At 39.2% G+C, this 22,855-nt stretch overlaps 1 protein-coding gene and 1 long non-coding RNA gene across 4 annotated transcripts in view; one reads left to right on the plus strand and one right to left on the minus strand.

Moving 5' to 3' along the window:
* The window catches only part of UGP2 (UDP-glucose pyrophosphorylase 2), a 50,716-nt gene extending 42,876 nt beyond the window's left edge, over positions 1-7,840 (minus strand). The window contains exons 1-2 of one of the 3 annotated variants that reach the window (XM_079941254.1): positions 7,774-7,821; positions 7,642-7,692 (exon numbers count right to left, since the gene is read on the minus strand). Coding sequence is in view for 1 of the 3 variants with exons in the window: in XM_079941252.1 (XP_079797378.1) it covers positions 6,657-6,675 (19 nt within the window). In the remaining 2 variants the exon portion in view is untranslated. Of the gene's footprint in view, positions 1-6,656; positions 6,815-7,641 lie in introns of those variants that run through there. The other 2 variants (XM_079941252.1, XM_079941253.1) reach the window with 2 other exon arrangements.
* Positions 6,922-22,855, plus strand: part of LOC307196372 — a 115,749-nt gene continuing 99,815 nt past the window's right edge. The window contains exons 1-2 of the long non-coding RNA XR_013831116.1: positions 6,922-7,010; positions 8,605-8,885. This is a non-coding gene — a long non-coding RNA (uncharacterized lncRNA). The remainder of the gene's footprint in view (positions 7,011-8,604; positions 8,886-22,855) is intronic.

Genomic DNA, 22,855 nt, shown 5'->3' on the forward strand with positions numbered 1-22,855 from the left:
AAGAAAGCTTTTATGTACTCTATAAATATTTTATTACCAGGCCTAAGCATTTTACCATCGGCGTAAATGAACCCACAACAGTGCAGAACTGTGTTATTTGGTTTTCCTACACTCTTTGGAAGCTTTAAAATTCTAGTCAGGGTTATAACATAAATGAAAAATCACATCAGTCTTTGCCAGGGAAGCAACCAGAGAAAAACACAAACTTCAATTACCTTTGCAGCCAAAGAGCAAGTGGAACTATTGTTAAAAGGAGTGTCCCCTAGAATAGTCTAACAATTAAAAAGTAGACTAAGCATAACATGACTATTTCATGTACATGAATATAACGAATAGTGGGGTTTTTTTTTAAAGATACAAGTAAAGATCACAGAGAAACAGGGAACTTTCTTGATTTACATAAAAAAACTAACAAATATCTAGCAATGGTTTGGAAAACAAAACATTTTGTTGTTTATATAAGTTAACTAAGACAACATAGCCAATTTCTCCATGGCTCTCAAAAACAATTCTTAATTGTCAAAATGGTTTGGGGGCACAACGGATTTCATTTGGCAATGATGGAGAAAAGTAAACAATGGGACTGTTGGCAGAGGCAGAATTTGAATCCTAGACAATTACTTTGCAACGAACTGAAGGAGATGCTTGCTTACCAGTTAAGAGAACTGGAAAACAGCTTTCAAATGGAGTACTATCCCCTTTCTCACACATAAACCCAACCAAAACACACATAAAGTTTAATTTTCTTTCAATAACTTAGCAAGCCAACTTGCAAAGAATTTAGTAAGTTATTAATAGGAAGATGCATGCCTGGTAGTACAATTTTAGAGACCTAAGACATATGGTTTCAATTAATAGTCACTGTGCCTGGGACAATCCATCAAATTATCCAAGACCAAAATGTCCACAATTCAAACACTATTACACCAAGTTCAAAACATGACAGTTTAGAAAAGAAACTGTAGGCTGTGTAAAAAGGACACCAGTCTAGAAAACCAAGCTTCTAAAGAGATCCCAAGCAATCAAAAGGGTGGTAAGTGAATCATATTTCCACATTCACTAAATCCCAAACCTTCAGAGGATCTCCCCCACAATTTTATTCTAATATTGCTGGGATTTTCTCCACCGGCATAAATTCTGGGTATCAGGATGAATCATATTACATAAAGTTAATAGAGTCAACTCTTAATTATTTATTTTTACAGATAATCCAGAGTTAGTTTAACTTTTAAATATTTGTTTATATTAACTTTTCAGTAATGGATATATCTGACTTTTTGGGAACTCCTAATACCTGCACTTCCACAAAAAGTACCAAATTCAACATGGTGGAAACTGGAAAATTACAATATATTATTCTTTGACCCAGAATATTTTCATTATTAGGCCAACTAATTTTCCTCACACAAATTAAGTATCCCATTCTTTTGATTAAAGTCACTACAATTCATAAAGTTACTACAATTTTCTATGAAGAAAAATAAATACACAGAGAATGTGAAGTGAATGTTAACTGATATTACAACACCTACTGTCCAAAATTAACATCAATTTCCTTTTTTCAATTTATCTTCAGAATATTAAAACGGCACTTCCAAGAAGTGTACCAATTAATATTTCTTATTTCTCTAATGTCTAATTTCTTTTTTCCCTGAGTGGGCTTTCACAAATGAAAATCATCCATTTTACTAGAAGACCCAGTTATGAAGAACAAAGACAATTTAACCAAAGAGATTACAAGATCCATGTTGGAAAACAAAGTTTTCATCAGCTCAACTCTTTGAATTTCTTTTAATTTTCCATTTATAACTGTGACTCTGAATTTAACTAAATCCCTGTCTCTCTAGCAACATAGTGAATCCTAAGCTACATCTTTAAAAAATGAGAAGTGTGCCTTAGTCATTGCTTTGCCACCTCTAGTCCTGCCTCAAATCCATGCCACAACCTTCCTGGGCTGAAAACATCCTAGTCATCTAAATAATCAGCAACAGGCTAAATTTAGTCTTAGGATTTGAGAACAACCAGGCCTAGGCCTGACCTCTACAACCAGGCCCCAGAATGCTTCTCACCCCTGTATTCATATGAGACCCCTCCCGTTACAATTAGTTCAGCTAATCTTCCCTGGCTACGTTCCACTGACCAAACAAGAATCACCAAAAAAAAAAAAAGTCACTAAAAGAGAATTCCAACAAATGGAAAATCTGAAATACTTTTTAAGTGACACAGAGGTACTCAAACGGCTTCCCTTGTAATATAAGAAAGTACCTCAATTTAAGAATATTAAGGGACATTTTTATATAATTTAAGTAGACAAACAGTTTTTTAAAAAGTTCCTCCAGAGACATTCCTGGCGGTCCAGTGGTTAAGGCTCCATGCTTCCAATGCACGGGGGCGTGGGTTCAATCACTGGTGGGGAACTAAGATCCTGCATACCATGTAGCCAAAAATAATTTTTTTAATAAATAAATAAATAATTTCTAAAAGTTCTTCTAAATTACAGTATAAGTACATAACACAGCCTTAGCTGTCTAGATGACAGCAGGCCCAGTGCCATTTATAAATTTCAAATCATGTAGGGAGATTGCTCCATAGCTCTCACAACTTTTGAAAAGCCAAATTCCAAATGGCACTGACTAACATACCTGGCAAAAGTCACAGCTGCTGATGACCCAGCAGGGTCACAGGAGGAGGTGTCACCTCCAACTGTGACAAGGGGCCCTTTCTCATTTAAGTAGTAGTCACATTTATTTAGAAAAATTGTGGGCCCTGCAACAACCCCTGGGATGGAGAAAACTAGCAAATGGAGATGTAATTTCACAGGCAGACAGAAGGTGACCTGAGGGCAGAATACACCAGCAAGGGAATTAAGCCAGAGATCCAGTAAAGAGTCCTCCTATGAGAAGTAATTCTAAGTAATTCTAACACAGACTTGGGAGATGCCCAAAGCCAGTTGAACCTTCTTTTGGCCAAGGAATACATACTGGGAATTCTCCTGCCTATTGACATTAACTATTTTTATTAATTAAACATTTCTACCTAATAACTTACAAAGTGCTTGAGAATGGACATGCCTAGCTTTCCTGTAAAGCAGGGGTCCCCAACCCTGTTAGGAACCGGGCGCACAGCAGGAGGTGAACGGCAGGCTAGGGAGCAAAGATTCATCTGCTGCTCCCCATTGCTCACATCACCCCCTGAACCATCCCCCCGCCCCCATCCGTGGAAAAACTGTTTTCCACAAAACCTCTCCCTGGTGCCAAAAAGGTTGGGGACCGCTGCTATAAAGCACATTGCCTAGATTTGAGGGAAGAGATTCAAGCCGAGAATAGCAACCCCAGGTTCCAGGACATTCAAACACGTGTACACAACACACAGGTATAATACACAGATCTGAATTTCAAGTGCCAACCATAAGGGATACAGGAGAAATCCCAATACAGTACATTGCGTATTGTAAGAGCTCATAATTTTAGTTGTTGGTTGGACTGAAACAAAAACTGTCACCAATTATGTATTCACATCACTGTTTAAGCTTTCCCCTCCAACCCCATACTTTAAAAATATATATATATCAACTCCCAAGTTGCTGGAGGCCTGAACACCAAACCTAGAATAGGAAAATAAAGAACTGTCATAGGTGCATTGTTTGTTTGTGACATGTGGTTATACTCATAGTGGCAATTCTATCCAAAAAGCTACCATCATTTTAAGAAAGGAAAGTAAAATTTACTGGCCATCTAAATGCATTCACGTAATTAATCTCATTTCAGCTTCTCAAAACCCTTTGGCATAAGTACTAATACCCAATGTTTATATAAATAGAAACGGAGGTTCAGAAAAGTTGTCTATGATCACCTGTTAGTAACAGGATTCAAGCCTAGGTCCATCCCTTTTATCTTTCTCAACATTTATGTTAGAGGTGTTAATAAACTACAACCAAAAATGTAGGCTAGGAGCTTCCCTGGTGGCACAGTGGTTGAGAGTCCGCCTGCCAATGCAGGGGACACGGGTTCGTGCCCTGGGTCCGGAAAGATCCCACATGCTGCGGAGTGGCTGGGCCCATGAGCCTGCGCATCCGGAGCCTGTGCTCCACGGCGGGAGAGGCCACAACAGTGAGAGGCCCGCGTACCGCAAAAAAAAAAAAAAGTAGGCTAAACTACTAAAAAGTACATGGAAAGTCTGCATTTCTCATTTGTCATCCATGACAGATTCTTTCAGAGCATCCACCACTTCAAGACACTGTATTTCCCTCAGGAATATAATATTATCTTTGCCCACAGGGAACTGATAGTCTAGCTGGAGAAAGAAGCCATTGTTCCTGATAACAGTCAGGACTGGCTAAACCCACCTGCCTTTCCTCAGCCCTCTCAGTTCCCCTTCCCGTCCGCACCCAGAGTTACCTTGACTTCGACCCGGAAAAGAGAACAGGGATTAATCAGCAGCCTGATAAGTTTTTTAACATAAGAGGCAATAAAAGGTACTGGAAAGGACAAGGGTTTAAGACACATTTATATATGAATTTCAGTGCTTACTAGCTGTGAACTTTGGATAAGATACTTAAATTTTCTCACCTGTAAGGTCATGATTAAAATCTACTACCTCTTAGGGCTCTTGTGAAGCTTAAATGAGACAACATATGAAAACAGTTTAGAGGCCTAATATTTGTTCAATCTTTTCCTTATGAAGTGGCACAAGCTAAGTGTCAATGAGTGGAAATATCAATAAATGCTACAGCAAAGATCAAACAATTTGATCTTTGCTACCAAAAAAAATTCAAAAACAAAAATCCCAACGCTTACACTTAAAAACTGATCTGTGGAGACAGCAGAATCATTACCCAATAAAGTTTATCAATGATCAATGCAGCAGAGTTAATTAAACATACAGAGAGTTTACACTTGAAGTACAAATTTAAACAATGATAAACAGGAGCAAAATCGTGTTAAAAAAATTTTGGAGGGGAGAGGTGTCATCTTTTTGTGCAAAATTGCCAATTTAAAAAGAAAACTACCACTTAGAGCAAACTGGATGGCAATTAAATGCAATGTTGGATTGAATAATGGAAAAGTAGTCTAGGTCTGTAGCTTAGTTAATAGTAAGGTACTTGTGATAATTTCTTAGTTTTGACATATGTGCAACTTTTCTAAAAATCTCAAGATAAAAAGCTGATTTTTTTAAAAAAGTGGATGACAAGGGAAAGGAATAACAACATACACAGGTATTGCCACTTTATTTAGAATCTCCTGAAAACAATTAGCCGTTAACAAACAGCAAAGGATATGACATTAGTCAACATGCACCATCTCTGTAGGCTGCACTAAAGCATAACAACGAGGAACACCTGGAGTTTAATATTATTTTTAACTTTTAAAGAGAAGTGACTTGTCCACTTTTCTCTAGCATATTATTGCAATACTGGCTTGCTGGTAATTAAATATTGTTGTTACAAAGTCCAGCAAACTTCTGACAGTTACCTCTACTTTCTATTCTTGACTAAGACATTTATTCAACCTAAACAGAAGCATCTCTTACCACATACAAGGCATAACATGAATTTAAAAGTCTAATGACAAGTGACATTTCTGAGCTTAGTGCTAAAGGCAGACATAAGTGTCCCATCTGTTTTCATAATAATGCAGGCAAATTCTCTTACTTTATTATACAAAACTCAAAGAAGAGTTAATAAAGTGATATAAAACCTACTAGGGCATTTTTATGCGCAGGGCCAAATGATGGCCATTACTGACACAATTTTTTTAAGTACATTACATTTATTGAGAGCCACATTAAGTGGTTGTGAACTTTATACTAGCTGTGTGTTCAGCAAGATGGCCGAAGCTTTCACACTCTGGGGTCTGCAAGAAAAGGGTTTACTTTTACCAGAAGGCAAATCCTATGCTACAAATTGATGACAGAGGTTTAAAGTAGCACCAATTTCAATGTGTACACGTTACACACACACATACACACAATGTTACTGCTTAACTCAGTTGACAGGCATTCCCTAAACCTTTTTTAACACACATATAGAACTTAGAGAACAATTTTCTAATTTGAAAGAAACCTTAATAATATTTACAGATTTCAAAGAAGGGGAAAAAATAAACACAGCAATGCAGCAAAGTCATTTCTCCTGCTGAAATGACCTCCAGCTTCTACGAGCTATTCCCGGTTTCGCAATAAATGAATCTGAGACTCAGACCACGTACACACAAACGGAGAAGCTGAGAACGCTAAAGCTTCCCCAATAGTCCTGGCTAAACCCACCTGCCTTTCCTCAGCCCTCTCAGTTCCCCTTCCCGTCCGCACCCAGAGTTACCTTGACTTCGACCCGGAAAAGAGAACAGGGATTAATCAGCAGCCAAAGTCCTGTTTTATCATCATTTACAGCCCCTATCCCAGGGAGCCAGAGTGCTACTAACCTGATTTCAGGGAGGCAGAACTAAATGCAGCAGAGTACAGGGGTATAAATTACATGTATCTGAAACGCCAACCCAGCAGCTCAAGACAGCTCAAATGTCAATTTAACGAAAAGGGTTTCGCAAATTGTATCTCAAATGAACATTTCCACTTCCAAACCACCCACCAACCTCTCGACTGCCAGTACCCAAATTCGGTACAGCTAAAGCAACCCGGGAGAAAAAAGAAGCGTGTCTTACCTTGTACAAATCTCGACATTTTAGTGATTTATTAAAATACTCTGGCCTATATATATATGTGTGTGTATATATATTCAAATGCCTAGAGGAGTCACGCTATGGGCAGGTCTCTCTTCCACCCCTGCTTTAACAACCGACGAGTTCCTTCTCCTCTTCCTATGTTTTGCCACTTAAGGGAGTATTCAAAGCGGCTAAAACTGCCTCAAAAAAAAAAAAAGAAAGAAAAAAAAACACCCAGGAAAACCTTCCGCACTTCCAAAAGACAGAAACTTGGTGCGACCGAGTCGGCTCGGAACTCCAGGCTACACTAAACCCTTGACGCAAATGAGGGCCAACTGGAGGCTCCCGGAAAAGGTAATATCACACGAACTTAAATGTCATCAATGAAAGAGGCGTATCTAGAGCGGCTACTTCACTGCCCTCCGGAGCTGCACGGCCGCAGGCACAGGCGGGCCGCACCCCCTATTCCTCCTCCCCTCTCTGCCGTCCGGCCTCTGGACAGTTCCCCGGGAAACCCTGGCCAACGGCGGTCCCCGCCCTGCAGGGATCGCGAAGCGGGGAAGGCAGGCAGAGGGGAGCGATTCAACCCTTTCTACCGGCCCATCAACGTCCCGGGACTAAGAGGCGCTCGGCGCGCGGGCGGGCGGGGGCCTCCAGACCAACGCCTCGCTGCTGGGAGCGGCGGCAAGCTTGCCGCGGCTTTTTTCCGGGAGGGGCCGAAGGCTACCCGCCCTCCCCCGCAGCGGACGCTGGGGGGCCACCCATGAGGGGAGAGGCGACTCCGAGGGACAGGAGCCCGGCAGGGAGGGCCCGCCCCGACCCTCACACATTCTAGTTCCTCCTGGTCGAACCCCAAATTGGGCCTCCGGGGCCAAAGCGGGGTCAGGCAGAGGGGCTCTACACGCCTCAGAGAGGGAAACACACTCGCCCAAGGGGTGGTGGGAAGCCCGCCCCGGCCCCTCCCCAAACCGCCACAGAGACCCACCTTCCTCCTCTTCCTTTAGTAGCTGGGAAATTGGGGGCGTTTATGGCGCGCCTGGAAGAAGGCTCGCAGGTTGAGAGAATGTCACCTCTGAGGCAACCTTTTCTCTCCCCCTCTCCCCTCACACATGCACACCTTGAACCCCTCACCAGTGGTCGCAGCCCAGCTTCTGACCTCCTTCGTCCAGCGGGCTGCGGGATCCCGCAACCCAAAGCCCCCACTTTCTCCTAAACACCTCCCCTCCCCCTCCATTTGAAGCAGCCCCCCTCACGGCGGAAATGTCCCCACTGCGCAGACAGACAGGAGCAGCCGCCAGTCAGGAGCCGAGGCGGATTCAGGGCCTGGCCAATGAGGCGCGCGGGAGTGGCAGGGGGCGGGGCGTATGCGTCTAGAGGGAGCCTGGCGGAGGTGGGCTCTGAGCCGGAGCCGCGGCCCGAGCCCGATCCCGAGCCCGAGCCCGAACTCGGATGCCGCGCGTTGGGGCTGCGCCTCCAGCGGCTGGGCCAGGGATATTTCACCAGTAGAACTCCCAGTCTTCCACAGATACTTCAGCAAGGGAGACAACCTGAAGCACGAGTGGTTATTTTTGTCGTGCTTAAAAATGTTTCCGCTTACCAGAGACTGAAGCTAGATATCTATCGGGCGAGTAGAGCCAGAGCACCCCGCGCAACTACCCCGAGAGAGCCCAGGCCCTATCTCGGTAGACACAAACTCTACCCACACATCTGGTCTCCAAAGGGTGAAGATGCGTTAAAGAGTAAGAGTAAGCAGTTGGATGTGTGGGACTTAACTAACAGGAGGAGGAATTTAGGGCATTGAAGAAAACGCCAAGCGAAGGCTCTCACACCAGAACCACCACCCCGGTTCCTATTCCTGTAGAGATTTCCGCAGTGTTAGGCGTTTACTTTTCTGATAAAAGGGAAAATGACTTAAGTTACCCCTCAAGAGGTGCTTTCCTTTTAATAGATTTTTGAAGCCCTCAAGGAAAGAGGATGTTAAAAGAACGTTTGCAGTGAGTCGGGAACTACAAGAGGGCCAGCGCAGCGCCCGCTAAATCACACCTGATGTTGCCAACCCCACCTACCTGTATGACCCAGTGCGCCTGTCACTGGGTGTATCTCAGACTTTACAATTCAGGACTAAGGCACCTGCGTCAGGACAAATGAATTGTCAGCGCTCTGTTTAGGTGCTGGAGGTAAACCATGTCATTCTAGAAGAGTTTGAGGCCTTGGACAACACTAATCAAGGTAAAGTGAGAATTTTTAAATGAATCATTCTGTAAACAAATTATTTTTTTAGTGCTGTGTATTCGTATGGAAATGTTGTTGAAGTAACACAGAAAAGGCCAGTGATTCATTTGTCATGCTGGAGAATGATAACCCTTGGTACTATATTTCTTATGTGAAATCCAAAAGGATCACACCCAAAAACCGCTCAGCGATAAAACTGATTTCCCCAAAGAAGTGTGTAAAATCCAAATGTCTACATTTTAATAGCAGCATTTGGAGACTGAAAATCTTGATCAGAATCTCTACATTCTTTGTGTACAGTAGAGAAATTGTTCCAGCACTGAATAAGCAGTATTTATCCATCCATCAGCGTTAACACCAAAATAAAATACTACCAAAAGATTTGAGCCCCATAGGGTTGCTTAGCCTACAAATGATAAAGCTGAAGAGCAGTGAAGAGTCTTTAATTATACAAGGTTTAAGAAGGATGATCAGTTATTTCCTACCTACACAAAAGATTAAGGGGGAGGAAGTAAGTTTTAATTGCAGCAAGAGTATTTGGTAAAACCTAAGAATGACATCTTGATTTATGAGCGATTATATATTGAGATAGAGTACCAAAGGATGTTGTACATTTGCTGCCTCAAGAAATCTCCAAAAAGTAACTACCTGTCTTCAGTGGTTAGGTCTATATCAGTTCAGAGGCTGGCTCTTAGAGAAGTAGCACTCTAGAAGCTATATTCTCAAATATTATTTCAAATGGTGCCCTGTAAAGTGGAATTTCTTTACATAGTGATTTACATTTAAATTCTGAACCCCCAAACATTTTGTAAAAGAACCTCCCACTATCTCAGAGCCACTAGAAACAATCTCACTTGGCAGATCACGTGGGATTAAGGAGGAAAGATCATGGCCGTGGAGAAGTTTCAAGTGTGCTTAAAAGGCTGTTGTCTGTTTCTGAAATATATTTACACATTTTAATATCTGAAAAATCACTTTGTGTGTGTGTGTGTGTGTGTGTGATCCCTTTTTTTCATAATACACTACAGTGGAATTTTCCTTCAAGGTGCATGAAGTTGATATCTGTATCATTAGAAATTTGTAATGTGGATAGATAGATTTACAGATGAAACTTTTGCAGAAACCTGCGGGGGGACAGAATCTAAAGGAGGATGAAATGGGGGCCTGGGAAGGAATGTGTGTACAGTTATGAGTTGGAATGAGATGGATTGTAAACTAAAAAGAAGCCTGAAAGCCAGTTTTTCGCTGGTACTATATATTACCATCCAAGGATGATATAATTCTGCCTATAATTTTCTCATTCCTTCTTTATACTTCCCAATAGAAACATGAGAAAATTCAGTTTAAGTTAACCAGTTCCATGTCCTGGGATGTATAACAACCTTGCCATATCTTTTTCTTTAGATAGGAACATTCTATCAACACAAGGAAACGATGGCTACTGCCCTATTTCTAAGCATCCTTTTTGGTGCCTTTTTAGATTTAATGCTTGGCACAGTGTCTGGTACATAGCAAGCACTCAATAAGTGTATTCTGAATGACCAGTTTAGTGCCACTGAATCTTTTTAACTTGCAGTGTTGTATCCTGTTCGCTACTCTTTGAGAGCTGTAAATAAGATTAAATTTATAATTTATATTTAGAGGTAAATAATTTTTAAGTTTCAGTTATTTCCACCTAGAATGTGAACTTGGGCCAAGTATAAGAGTAATAGCAGTAAATGCAACGCCATGATGACTTTACAGTAAGCTTTGCTGACTACTCACCATGAGCATTATCCAATACAGGGTGGTTTAGAAATTACTAAAGTATGAAATAAGTGTACAGATCAGCAATGTGTGTGGTCTTTTAATTTTTTCCTTGTCTATCATACCCCCTTTTCCCCACACACAAGAAAATGAGGCAGTGCAGTTTTGGAGAACACGTCAGAGACATAAAAATTTCTATGTCATGCACAAAGTGTTTAGCCGAGAGACCAGGCAACAACTATACACTAAACTGTTGCCCATGCTCAATATTGGCTTCCAACTGTATCCATCTAAATCCTAGACCACCCACTGAAAGAAGAAAAAGGGGACTACTATTAGTCAGAAGTTGCCAGTTACTGACTAGACCTAACAATAGGACATTTTATTTGAATCAGAAGGTAACCAAACCGGGTTAACTGGAAAAAGATATCAAGTAATACCTGTGAGACAGACTAATAATGAATGAGTAGTCTAAAAAGTGAATGATGTTTCCAAATACTTGAGAAAGAGAAAAACTTCATTCTTTCTTGTTGCCAACACTCTGTTGTTAATGAATCAGGAAGTTTTCCGAAACAAGTGAATTTCAGTTATTTCAATTATATCCTTCCATTTATTCACAGTATGATTTTTTTAAATTACATTTGAAAGTTATTTAAGTTTATATCAAAACAGTAGCAATTATTTCAAATAAGGTGTTTTAAAAAACAAGGTTGTCTCACATTACAGATAATTGTCTAATGAGTTGATAAACCAATCTTCTGAGTAGTCTTAAAAGTCATTAGGCTCACAAAAATGCAGTTTAACCACATGTGTTATCTTGTTCATGCTTATCAATAATTTCCCTGTGGGTTCTCCTTTGAAAGTTGCATAGAAGGCAGGTCTTTACTGTGTTGTGTCCTGTTACTCTTGTTCTGCACTTGCCCAGAGGAGAATGTTGGTCACAAATGGTGATGCCCATAAATTGTTGTATGTCAGTCACATGCCAAACTACATCTACAGACCCCCCCGCCCTGATTATAGAGGCAGAGTGAGTAGGCCTAGGAATAACCATAAAGAAACAGTCTGTATTCCCTCAGAGTTTCTAATAAACATAGATCATTAAGTAATCATAATTTGGAAAAACAAAAAAAACTCACTGTGAAATAATACATCTCTTGCGAAACTCATAAGATAGAATAAATATTATACTGCTTTTCTAAGGTGACATATGCATAGATGATGAAGTTACTTATTCTTAGTGACTTTGAAATCCTCATAGAGAAGAGCTGTTAAATAGAAAAGTATTCAGTTTAATCCTTTTTTTTCTTCCTCTTTCAACCATATTAAAGATTCCCTGTTGTGCATTCCATCAAACATCTTTTGATGGTTTTCCAAACATCTCTGCTTGGGTCTAGCTTATTAAATTTCCTGCCAGTGCCACCACTGGGAAGGAAGGAATAAAGAACTTCTGTTCCCTAACTTAGTCTCAGGAAATTTATTTTAAGCACTTCATACCCACCACCCTAACTAAATATTAAAGAGAAGATCCTCAAGATTATTCTTTGGATGAAGCCTAAATAACTGGGTAATTATAGGTCATTAAAATGGGTAATATGATTAGCAAATAAAAAATAACTGTTTTTTTCCTCCTTAGAATGAAAAGGAGGAGGAATGTCATATTAGAGAAAAGACCAAAGGAAAAAATGTGGTATATTGCTGTTAAGTTCTGATACCCTTTTTAATTGAACTTTAAAACAAAAATTTCAATAATGATGCACATTGTTAAAAAAAAATCTAGCAAATACCAAAATGCCCATAATGAATAATAGTTCTCTCCTGTTCTGCCCCTCTTTATTCCAGCCCTGTACCCCAGAGGCAACCATTTTTCTTCTGACAGTTACCTCAGTTATACCTGATTGTTATTTCTAAATGCTTATTTTGTTATTTCTTTGGTTTCTGGATTTTAGGCATTGTATGTTTTGACTTCCTGTTACAATAGATATGGACTTAGCTCACTTACACCACCGGCATTCTTTCCTCCATTGTATTAGTTTCCTAAACTTTGTAGAGCTATATTTCCCAACCTTTTCCTCATCATGACACAGAGAAAAGAAGATAATATTTGTATGGCATCCTGGGGTAACGTGGAGGGAATTTGTAGACCTCTATATTGGACTTGGTGAAAAATTAGCTGCTTTTTAAATATATATAAAGTAATGAAAATAAAAATAAATGCAAAGTAATATGGGAAATATTAAACATTGAATTTGTATAAAACTCTGAGATGATGGGGTTTCCCTGGTGGCGCAGTGGTTGAGAGTCCACCTGCCGATGCAGGGGACACGGGTTCATGCCCCGGTCCGGGAAGATCCCACATGCCGCGGAAAGGCTGGGCCCATGAGCCATGGCCGCTGAGCCTGCGCGTCCGGAGCCTGTGCTCCGCAACGGGAGAGACCACAGCAGTGAGAGGCCTGCGTACCGCAAAAAAAAAACAAACTCTGAGATGAAATCTTTTCAAATTTTTGAGTCAGAAATTTGAACTTGCCTGCATGAACACATTTTTTTTTAATCAGGTTTTATGCTTGTAATAGCTATACATAGTTTCTGATCAAGACTGTCAACTGATAATCTCTTCAGATTCTTGATAGTCACTGTGGTAGGCTGGGTAATGCCCCCCAACAATATCCAGTTCTTAATCCCCAGGACCAGTGAGTGTTATCCTGTATGGTATAACAGGATAACTTCAAAAATATGACTAAATAAGAATTTTCAAGTAGAGAGATTATCCTAGTTTATGTGGGTAGCCCTAAATGTAATCACAGGTGTCCTTAATTAAATGTAGACAGAGAGATTTGAAAACAGAGAAGAAAAAAGCATGTGATGATGGAAATGGAGAAAAGGTGATGATTCAAATCCATGAGCCAAGGAATGAAGAGCCACCAAAAGCTGGAAATGGTTGTCCCTTAGAGCCTCCAAAGGCTGCGTGGCCCCACTAACATCTTGATTTCAGCCCAGAGAAATCCATTTGGACTTCCAGAACTGTAAGAGAATAAATATATGTTGTTATAGACCACCCAGTTTGTGGTAATTTGTTTCAGCAGCCATAGGAAACTAATAGAGTCACCATTCATGAGGAACATTGCATAAATAAGTGATAAAAATTATTTTAAACTATTTCTTTTGCAACCATTCAAAAATGTATAATGGTTGATATTCTATTCAAAGAATCTAACAGCTCTTTTTATTGACAAACACAATGATGAAACATGACATGATAAGGCAAATGGATTTTGAATCCAGCTGAACTTTTTTCTACCAAGTATTTTAAAATAATGATGAAGCTTTAATTTGTAAAACACATGTGCATTGTTGGATCAATCAGACCAAAACTACTTTGGATGCCATTAAAGAGCACATCAGCTGCAAACAATCAGAAGTATCTGATGTCTGTGAAGTCAGAGTTTCAGAGCCATCAGAGCTGCACCATCCAGGAGCTCCATGCTGGCTGCAGTGTGCTGAGCACAGCCAAGGATGTATTCTACCATCTGGACATCTACTTCAGCAGCCAACTGCCGAGCATACTACTATGCTTGGATAAGAGGCCTGTGGAACTACTGGACATTATTCATCATCCATTCCACCTGTAGAGACTGTTCATCTTGGGCCATCCTCTGACAAAGCCTGCAAGAAGCTGGAGGCAACCAGCGGAGGGAGTCCCAACTGCCTGCCCCAGGCCTGAAAGGCTTAATATCATGCTTCACAGCTGTAAGCCATTCGAAGCATAGAATTAGAAAATTCTGGTCTATATTACCACCCCACCGCTGCTGGGCAGCACACCAAGAAAATGAGACTTTGGAGCAGAGAGCAGTGCTGGGAGGAAGAGAGAGGCTATTCTCAATTATCAATGACTCATGAAAAGAATTTTACAGAGAAAACGTTAGAGGTTGACAAACCTACTGAAGTTCTGGCTTTGCATGGATCTGTTCAGTAACAAATTAAAAACTAAGATTATTCAAATAATAGAAATAAATTTATTGACGACTACTGTCTGAATTTTGAGCATCACAGACAGATTCAGAGACTTTAAGTTGTTTGTTATGTAAGCCTTTCTAACACAGACCAGCATGGGATGGAGACCGGATAAAGGCACAAATGGAGTAACAGGATAAGCAAAGAAAGAAGGATCCAGATAGACCAAAACTTTCCTTAAACCATGTTAACTTGAGGGTTTTACCATTTTCCTAGTGAGAAGGAATAAAACAACACTATTTGAAATTTTTGTGTGTATGTGTGTGTGCATATATATGTATATGTACACGTATATACATATATATGTGGGTATACATTACATATGTCCATGTTTATTTATAATTTATATCCTTTCTTATTCCAAAAAGAATTTGAGGCCAAGACATGTATATTCTTGATTAAGTTAATTGCTTAGTAAATTGCATAATGTATAATTCATTCTTTAGTGGAAATTCAGTTTTGTCATTTTCATCTAATCCTTTTTGTTGTCTGTAGATAGTCATGTTAAAGAACCGCTATAGGCATTATTTATTTATTTATTTTTAATTTTTAGCCTTTTATTTTTTTTTAACATCTTTATCGGAGTATAATTGCTTTACAATGTTGTGTTAGTTTCTGCTTTATAACAAAGTGAATCAGTTATACATATACATATGTCCACATATCTCCTCCCTCTTGTGTCTCCCTCCCACCCTCCCTACCCCACCCCTCTAGGTGGTCACAGAGCCCCAAGCTGATCTCCCTGTGCTATGCTGCTGCTCCCCACTAGCTATTTTACATTTGGTAGTGTATATATGTCCATAGGCATTATTTTTTAAATGGCTTTTTCTCAATATAGTGAACCCAAATGATAACAGTCTAGATTCTAGGGTCCAGAGAGATTTAGGAAGTAAGCAGAATTCCTTGTTGTATAGGTAGGTATACTAGATTAGGTATGTTATACATTACAGTTGAGCCTTGAACAACAGGGTGGTAGCAGGGGAAGGGGCGCTCACCCCACCTGCGCAGTGGAAAATCTGACTACTGCTATTTCTGCCCCAAAAACAAAGGAGTAGGAAGCTGAAACAATTTAGATAGAATCAGGACTGAAACCCTAGTTCTTAAGATTCTACCTATTATGATCTCTAATTGAACACAAACTCTTCCCCCACACTTAAAGATCTGTAGAATGAAAATAAAGTTACTATATTTATTGAAAAAAATCTATACAAATGGGCCCCTCCAATTCAAACCCCTGTTCAAGAATCAACTGTACAACATCAATCTCTAAAGCTGTAAATACTGAAGTCCCTTCAGAAGAATCCCTACAAAATATGTACCATCATCCAAGGATTTTTCTGTTTGTTTTAATTTATTGGTGTTTTTTTTTCTGTTTCAGGTTCTCATAACAGTATTGGTTTCTAGGGAGGCAGAAGAGTATATTGGAAAAAGCAGACTTTAGAAAACAGCCTGGTTTTTTATTTTGAGTTCTGCCACTTAGAACCTGAAAACCCTGGATAAGTTACTTGGTTAACTTTATGAGCCTTAGTTTCCTCACTTAAAGATGCGAATAACTAATATCCTGTCTTGCCTCCTACAGAGTTATCATAAAGATCATCTCACTCAGTGTTGGCAGGGTATGAGTGATGATGATGATTTCAACTGATGGTTTCCTGTATTGCCTTGCCATAACATTAATCTCGTTAGTGTTATTACTTGATTGTAATTACTTATTAAACATCTGTTGTTGCTCCACAGACTGTAAGCTCTTTGAGGGCAAGGACTGTGTCTATCTTGCATCCCCAGAGCATATCACAGTGTTTGGCACATAACAGGCAATCAAAAGAAACTAGTTGAATGAATTATCAGGTGAGATATTTATGAATGAACTTTAAAAGCTGTAGAGTGCTATATTGGTCTATATTAGAGTTTTCCCATTATTTCTTCAGGAAACATGTTTGGGATGGCAAATAGTTGACTTATAAATTTACTTTTAGAACACTAAAGGAGGCATTTCAAAACAAGTTTGTTGTGATAGAGTGTTTGCAAAGATGGCCACAATTCTTCCCACCCCTGTGCCCTGATCCTTTGCAACGTCACTTTGTCACTCCTCCCATTAAGAGGTGAGTCTTTTCCCCCACACCTTAAATCTGGGTTGGTCTGGTGACTTTCTTTGACTGATAGAATGTGGCAGAAATGATGTTGTGTGATGTCTAAGCCTTAGCCTTAGGAAGCTTTTCAGCCTTTAGTCTCCCCTGTTGGAATGCTGCCCTGAGACCACCATATGAAGAATCCCTTCTAACTTACTAGAAAACGACAGCCCACCTGAAGTAGAAACAAATTTTTCCAGTTGAGATCCCCTAGACCACCAGCATTAACTGCCAGACATGCGTTGGAGCCCAATGAGTCAAACTGGCCATATGAGTGACCCAGATAAGACCAGTAGAAGAATTGCCCAGCTAAGCTATATCCAATACATGTATTGTTACACAGTACAATATAACTGATAGACCCATAAATGTAGTGTCAAGGAAAAATTAAACCATGCTCATTTACTCTTTGTTTAGCCCCAGAACCGCCCTTAATCTTTTCACACTGGGACTGTGTTTTTCAGCCCACTCATTTGTCACCTCTAAACTCTATTCTACAAATCCTGAGAAGAGATTTCCTTTGATCACTTTTCTTTTTTTTTTTTTTTTTAACATCTTTATTGGAGTATAATTGCTTTACAATGGTGTGTTAGTTTCTGCTTTATAAGAAAGTGAATCAGTTATACATATACATATGTTCCCATCTCTTCCCTCTTGCGTCTCCCTCCCTCCCACCCTCCCTATTCCACCCCTCTAGGTGGTCACAAAGCACTGAGCTGATCTCCTTGTGCCATGCGGCTGCTTCCCACTAGCTATCTATTTTACGTTTGGTATTGTATATATGTCCATGCCACTCTCTCACTTTGTCACAGCTTACCCTTCCCCCTCCCCATATCCTCAAGTCCATTCTCTAGTAGGTCTGTGTCTTTATTCCTGTCTTACGCCTAGGTTCTTCATGACCTTTTTTTTTTTTCCTTAGGTTCCATATATATGTGTTAGCATATGGTATTTGATTTTCTCTTTCTGACTTACTTCACTCTGTATGACAGACTCTAGGTCCATCCACCTCACTACAAATAACTCAATTTCATTTCTTTTTATGGCTGAGTAATATTCCATTGTATATATGTGCCACATCTTCTTTATCCATTCATCCAATGATGGACACTTAGGTGGCTTCCATCTCCTGACTATTGTAAATAGAGCTGCAATGAACATTTTGGTACATGACTCTTTTTGAATTATGGTTTTCCCAGGGTATATATCCAGTAGTGGAATTGCTGTGTCGTATGGTAGTGCTATGTGTAGTTTTTTAAGGAACCTCCATACTGTTTTCCATAGTGGTTGTATCAATTTACATTCCCACCAGCAGTGCAAGTGTGTTTCCTTTTCTCCACACCCTCTCCAGCATTTATTGTTTCTAGATTTTTTGATGATGGCCATTCTGACTGGTATGAGATGATATCTCATTGTAGTTTTGATTTGCATTTCTCTAATGATTAATGATGTTGAGCATTCCTTCATGTGTTTGTTGCCAATCTGTATATCTTCTTTGGAGAAATGTCTGTTTAGGTCTTCTGCCCATTTTTGGATTGGGTTGTTTGTTTTTTTGATATTGAGCTGCATGAGCTGCTTGTAAATTTTGGAGATTAATACTTCGTCAGTTGCTTCATTTGCAAATATTTTCTCCCATTCTGAGGGTTGTCTTTTGATCTTGTTTATGGTTTCCTTTGCTGTGCAAAAGCTTTTGAGTTTCATTAGGTCCCATTTGTTTATTTTCGTTTTTATTTCCATTTCTCTAGGAGGTGGGTCAAAAAGGATCTTGCTGTGATTTATGTCATGGAGTGTTCTGCCTATGTTTTCCTCTAAGAGTTTGATAGTTTCTGGCCTTACATTTAGGTCTTTAATCCATTTTGAGTTTATTTTTGTGTATGGTGTTAGGGAGTGTTCTAATTTCATTCTTTTACATGTAGTTGTCCAGTTTTCCCAGCACCACTTATTGAAGAGGCTGTCTTTTCTCCAGTGTATATTCTTGCCTCCTTTATCAAAAATAAGGTGACCATAGGTGCATGGGGTTATCTCTGGGCTTTCTATCCTGTTCCATTGATCTATATTTCTGTTTTTCTGCCAGTACCATACTGTCTTGATTACTGTAGCTTTGTAGTATAGTCTGAAGTCAGGGAGCCTGTTTTCTCCAGCTCCATTTTTTGTCCTCAAGACTGCTTTGGCTATTTGGAGTCTTTAGTGTTTCCATACAAATTGTGAAATTTTTTGTTCTAGTCACTTTTCTTGTTAAACCAGTGTCCCTATGCTTAGAGATCTGCCTTACAGCTAGAGCTTTTGAGATTCTTTAAGTGGAAAAAGATAGGTTTGGGTCTTAAAATATATTTTTAAACATAATTTTATATATATTGCTTTGAAGATTCATGGTGTATACAAGGGTATTTCTTGCAGTGTCTTAATAGTAAAAATGAAGATACAACTCAAATGGACTAATAGAAGAGTAGTTAAATTATAATAGATATGTTTAAAATCAATATAAAAGGATACTGTCAGTCATTAAAAGATGTGGTCGTTGTACTGATATATATGTTGACGTGAAAAAAAATTCCTTTTATCTTAAGTGAGGAAAAAAAATCCAATTTCATATCCCAATTAAATCTCTTTTTCCCTGCACCCATTATTTTTTCTCAGTCTTTACTTGAGATTCCAGGAACCTGCAGTGGAGGGGGAGGTATGGTCTGCATTTTCATTCATCTTTCCTTTCCTTCTGGTGGTAGTTCCCCAGGAGTTGGGAGACTGGAGGAAAAATGGGGAAGAGTGATAAATACCTCTTTAGTTCACTGGGTTTGCAGTTATAGTTCTTTGTTGGTTTTTACTGCTTTACTTCCATATGGCAGAGATGCAAATGCCAGCTTTCTATTGTGGCATTTATATGATTTGTGGGGACAGGAGGGTGCTTGCAAAGCCTTCCAGCCATGCAGTTCCCCGACCCGGGAGATCTGGTGCAAACTTGACTTCTTTCACCCTACCTCAGCGCTTATAACTGGTAATACAACCCACAGACTCTTGCTACAAGCATCCCCTTACCCAAAGATTGCTCACTTAGATGCAACTTTAGCAAAATGATTTAAACTCTGCTACCTTCCAAGGAGTCTATTGGCTAATGAGAATATCCTACTTCCTTGCCACACCGCATAGTCTGATAACATACTTCTCCTCTGCTTCCTACTTTCCACCTTGCCATCTCTTTCGTTTCTCCTTTCTCCACTTAAAGTAGTACTGGGCAGATCAACAAGAAGGCTACCTAAAAAATATCCAACAGTTGAGGTTGATGTTGGTCTTCCCTTCTTATGAGAAGTGATTTTCGGTCTTCATACCCCACCTAGTTTGGGAGGTAGGAAATCCACTTCCCTGCTCCCCATGGAAAAGGTGCTGTACTCTGGCCTACAGTGATGCTGACAATTTCTGTTTTCAGCATCGTTCCTCAATCTTCTAGTCATAGACACTGGGGATAGGTGGGGAAGGGCTGGGGTTGGAAGTGGCAAAGCTCCAATTATTGAAGCTTTCTCTTTGAAATGAAAGATACTTAACACCTCTTTGTGCTCAGCTTGACATATCACCAACTCCCGAGCAATGCCATAAATCCCACTCAAATCCTATGATATTTGAAAAAAAGGTTTCAGGAAACAGAAAAATTCAAGGGGTGGAAATAATTAAATAGTAAAATAAAATGTGAAGGAAAATGAGTTTTCAGATGAAATGTGTTTATGAAAAACAGAACTGGATGACTTAAGCCATTTTATTTTTCACATTCATATGAAATTTCAGAGCCCAGTTTCATTCATTTATTCATTCAACAAATATTCATTGAACACCTACATGAACCAGGCACTAGTAGGCCGTGGGTTTATGATAGTGAAGTTGATAGAGAAGTTCCTGACCTAAGTGGGGGTGACAGTAAGTAAGTAAATAAAATAATAATTAGTTAAATATTGCGGGTTGAATGAAAAGCTATGAAGAAAATAAACAGAGTGCTGTGATCCAGAATACGAGGGAGCATTAATATAGTAAGGTGGTCAAGAAAAGCCCTCTGAGAGGTGGCATTTACACTGCTGCCTGTGGGGGCTAATCCAACCCACATGGTGCTCTCCAGAAGGGTACCTTTTCCTAATTCACTTAGAAGCCATGTGTGGGTTAACATGGAGGCTCTGAACATTTAAGCCAAAACCTGAAGGATAAAAAGGAGTCAGCCATATAAAGACCTGAGGAGAAATACACCAGATAGATAGAATAGCAATTATAGAGGCTCTGAGATAAAAAGAGCACTGTGTGTTCTAGGAGATGACAGGAAGCTGGAGGGAGGAAATAAGTGAGTGAAGAGTGGCAAGAGGCAAGAGATGAGTCTGTAGAATTAGGAAGGAATCAGACCTGCAGGGCTGGCTGTATAGGTTTTGGATTTTATCCTATCCTTCATTTAAAGCAGGGAACTGACAGGATCTGATTTACATTTTTTATAGAGTATAGCTCTATATTTTGAAGGTAGAAATAACAGGAATTGGTGATGAACTGGATGAAGGGAGAATCGAATGAGGAGGGAGGAGTCATGAGGAGTGAATTAAAAGGGAAGAGTCAAGGGCAGCAGTTCATCATATCACCAGTCACTGAGATGGTCAAGGCTGGGGGAATCCAGATTTAGAGAGAGAAAATTCATTTTGGTCATGTTCAGCTTGAAATGCCTAGGAAACATACAAGAGGATGTCAAGCAGATGTTTAAAGATGTGAATCTGGAGCTCAAAAAGAAGTCTAGCCTACCAATATAAATTTAGGAATTGTCAGCAGATAGTTTTTAAAGCACGAGGACTGATATAGGGAGAAGGCATAGAGAATAGAAAAGAGGGTATAGGAACTCCAATATTTAGAGGTCACGTAGAAAAAGGAAAAACATGTGAAGGAGAATGAGCAAGAGTAGCCAATTATTTAAGAAAACCAGCATAGTTTGCGGTATAGAGCCCAGGGAAGAGAGTATCAGAAATGGCTAGTTATGAGAGTTTAATTAAACAGCACAGAAGAGACAGAGTCAGCCAAATAGAAGTTGTCAATTACCTTTACAGGAGTGATAGGGAGGTTGAAATAGATTGAAGTTTGCTATTTATCTTAGCAACACTGATTATAAGAAGGCAGTAGAACTTCAGAGTTCTGAGAGAAAATTAATTCTGAACCTAGAATTCTATAGACAGACAAAGCATTCAAGGATGAGAGCAAATTAGGGAATTTTTCACTTTTTTTGACTTCTTATGTACCTTTTCAGGAAAAAAAAAAGCTTAAGTAAATGTTCTAGCAAAATGAAAAGAGAACTCAAGAAGGAAACATGGGAAGCCAGTAATAGAATCTGCTCTAGGAATGCAATCAAAAGATATTTCAGCACAAATATTTAGACATTCAAGGTGATCAATAGTAATAATAACGGAAAGTTAGAAGGGTATCAGAAGAACATCTTTAAGAAAAAAGTAGATTCATTTTTATGAAATAGTATGATTAAAAACCTTAATAATCTTAATTGTAGGGTGACATATGCTTCTCCTGTCATCAACCAAAAAAAGACAATTAGAATCTTTAGTAAAGGCAAAAAAATTGTATAACCCATGGTCCAAAGATGAAACAAATATGTGTCATTATTATGAGTAATCAATGGACATATGAAAAAAGAGAATCCATTTGACATTGACACCTAGAACATGTTCCTTCAAAAAGCATAGATTTAGTAACATGGTTTATATTTCTCTTTTACAAGTTCACTTATACTATTCAGCAGTGAATAAGATTTATTAAATTGTAATACTGAAAAAATCACTTTTCAAAATAAATTTAAAGACAAAATGCAAAAGTCAGTTATTCTAACAGTGTAAATATTATAAGTATTGACTGTGTAAAAGTACTGGTACAGCTAATAAAGTTGGGAAATGGAGGGAAGTGAAAGGATGCAAATGTATTAAACTTACATAATGGAGGAGTCAAGAGACATTTTCTAAAGTGTGGATGGACACTTTCTAATGGTAGATCAAGAAATAGAGGTTTAAGTATATTTAAAGCAATTAAGTAACAAATAGAACTTAATGTATTATAATAAAAATTGCATAGAAG

The sequence above is a fragment of the Stenella coeruleoalba genome (genome assembly GCF_951394435.1).
Source record: "Stenella coeruleoalba genome assembly, chromosome: 13".
NCBI lineage: Eukaryota > Metazoa > Chordata > Mammalia > Artiodactyla > Delphinidae > Stenella > Stenella coeruleoalba.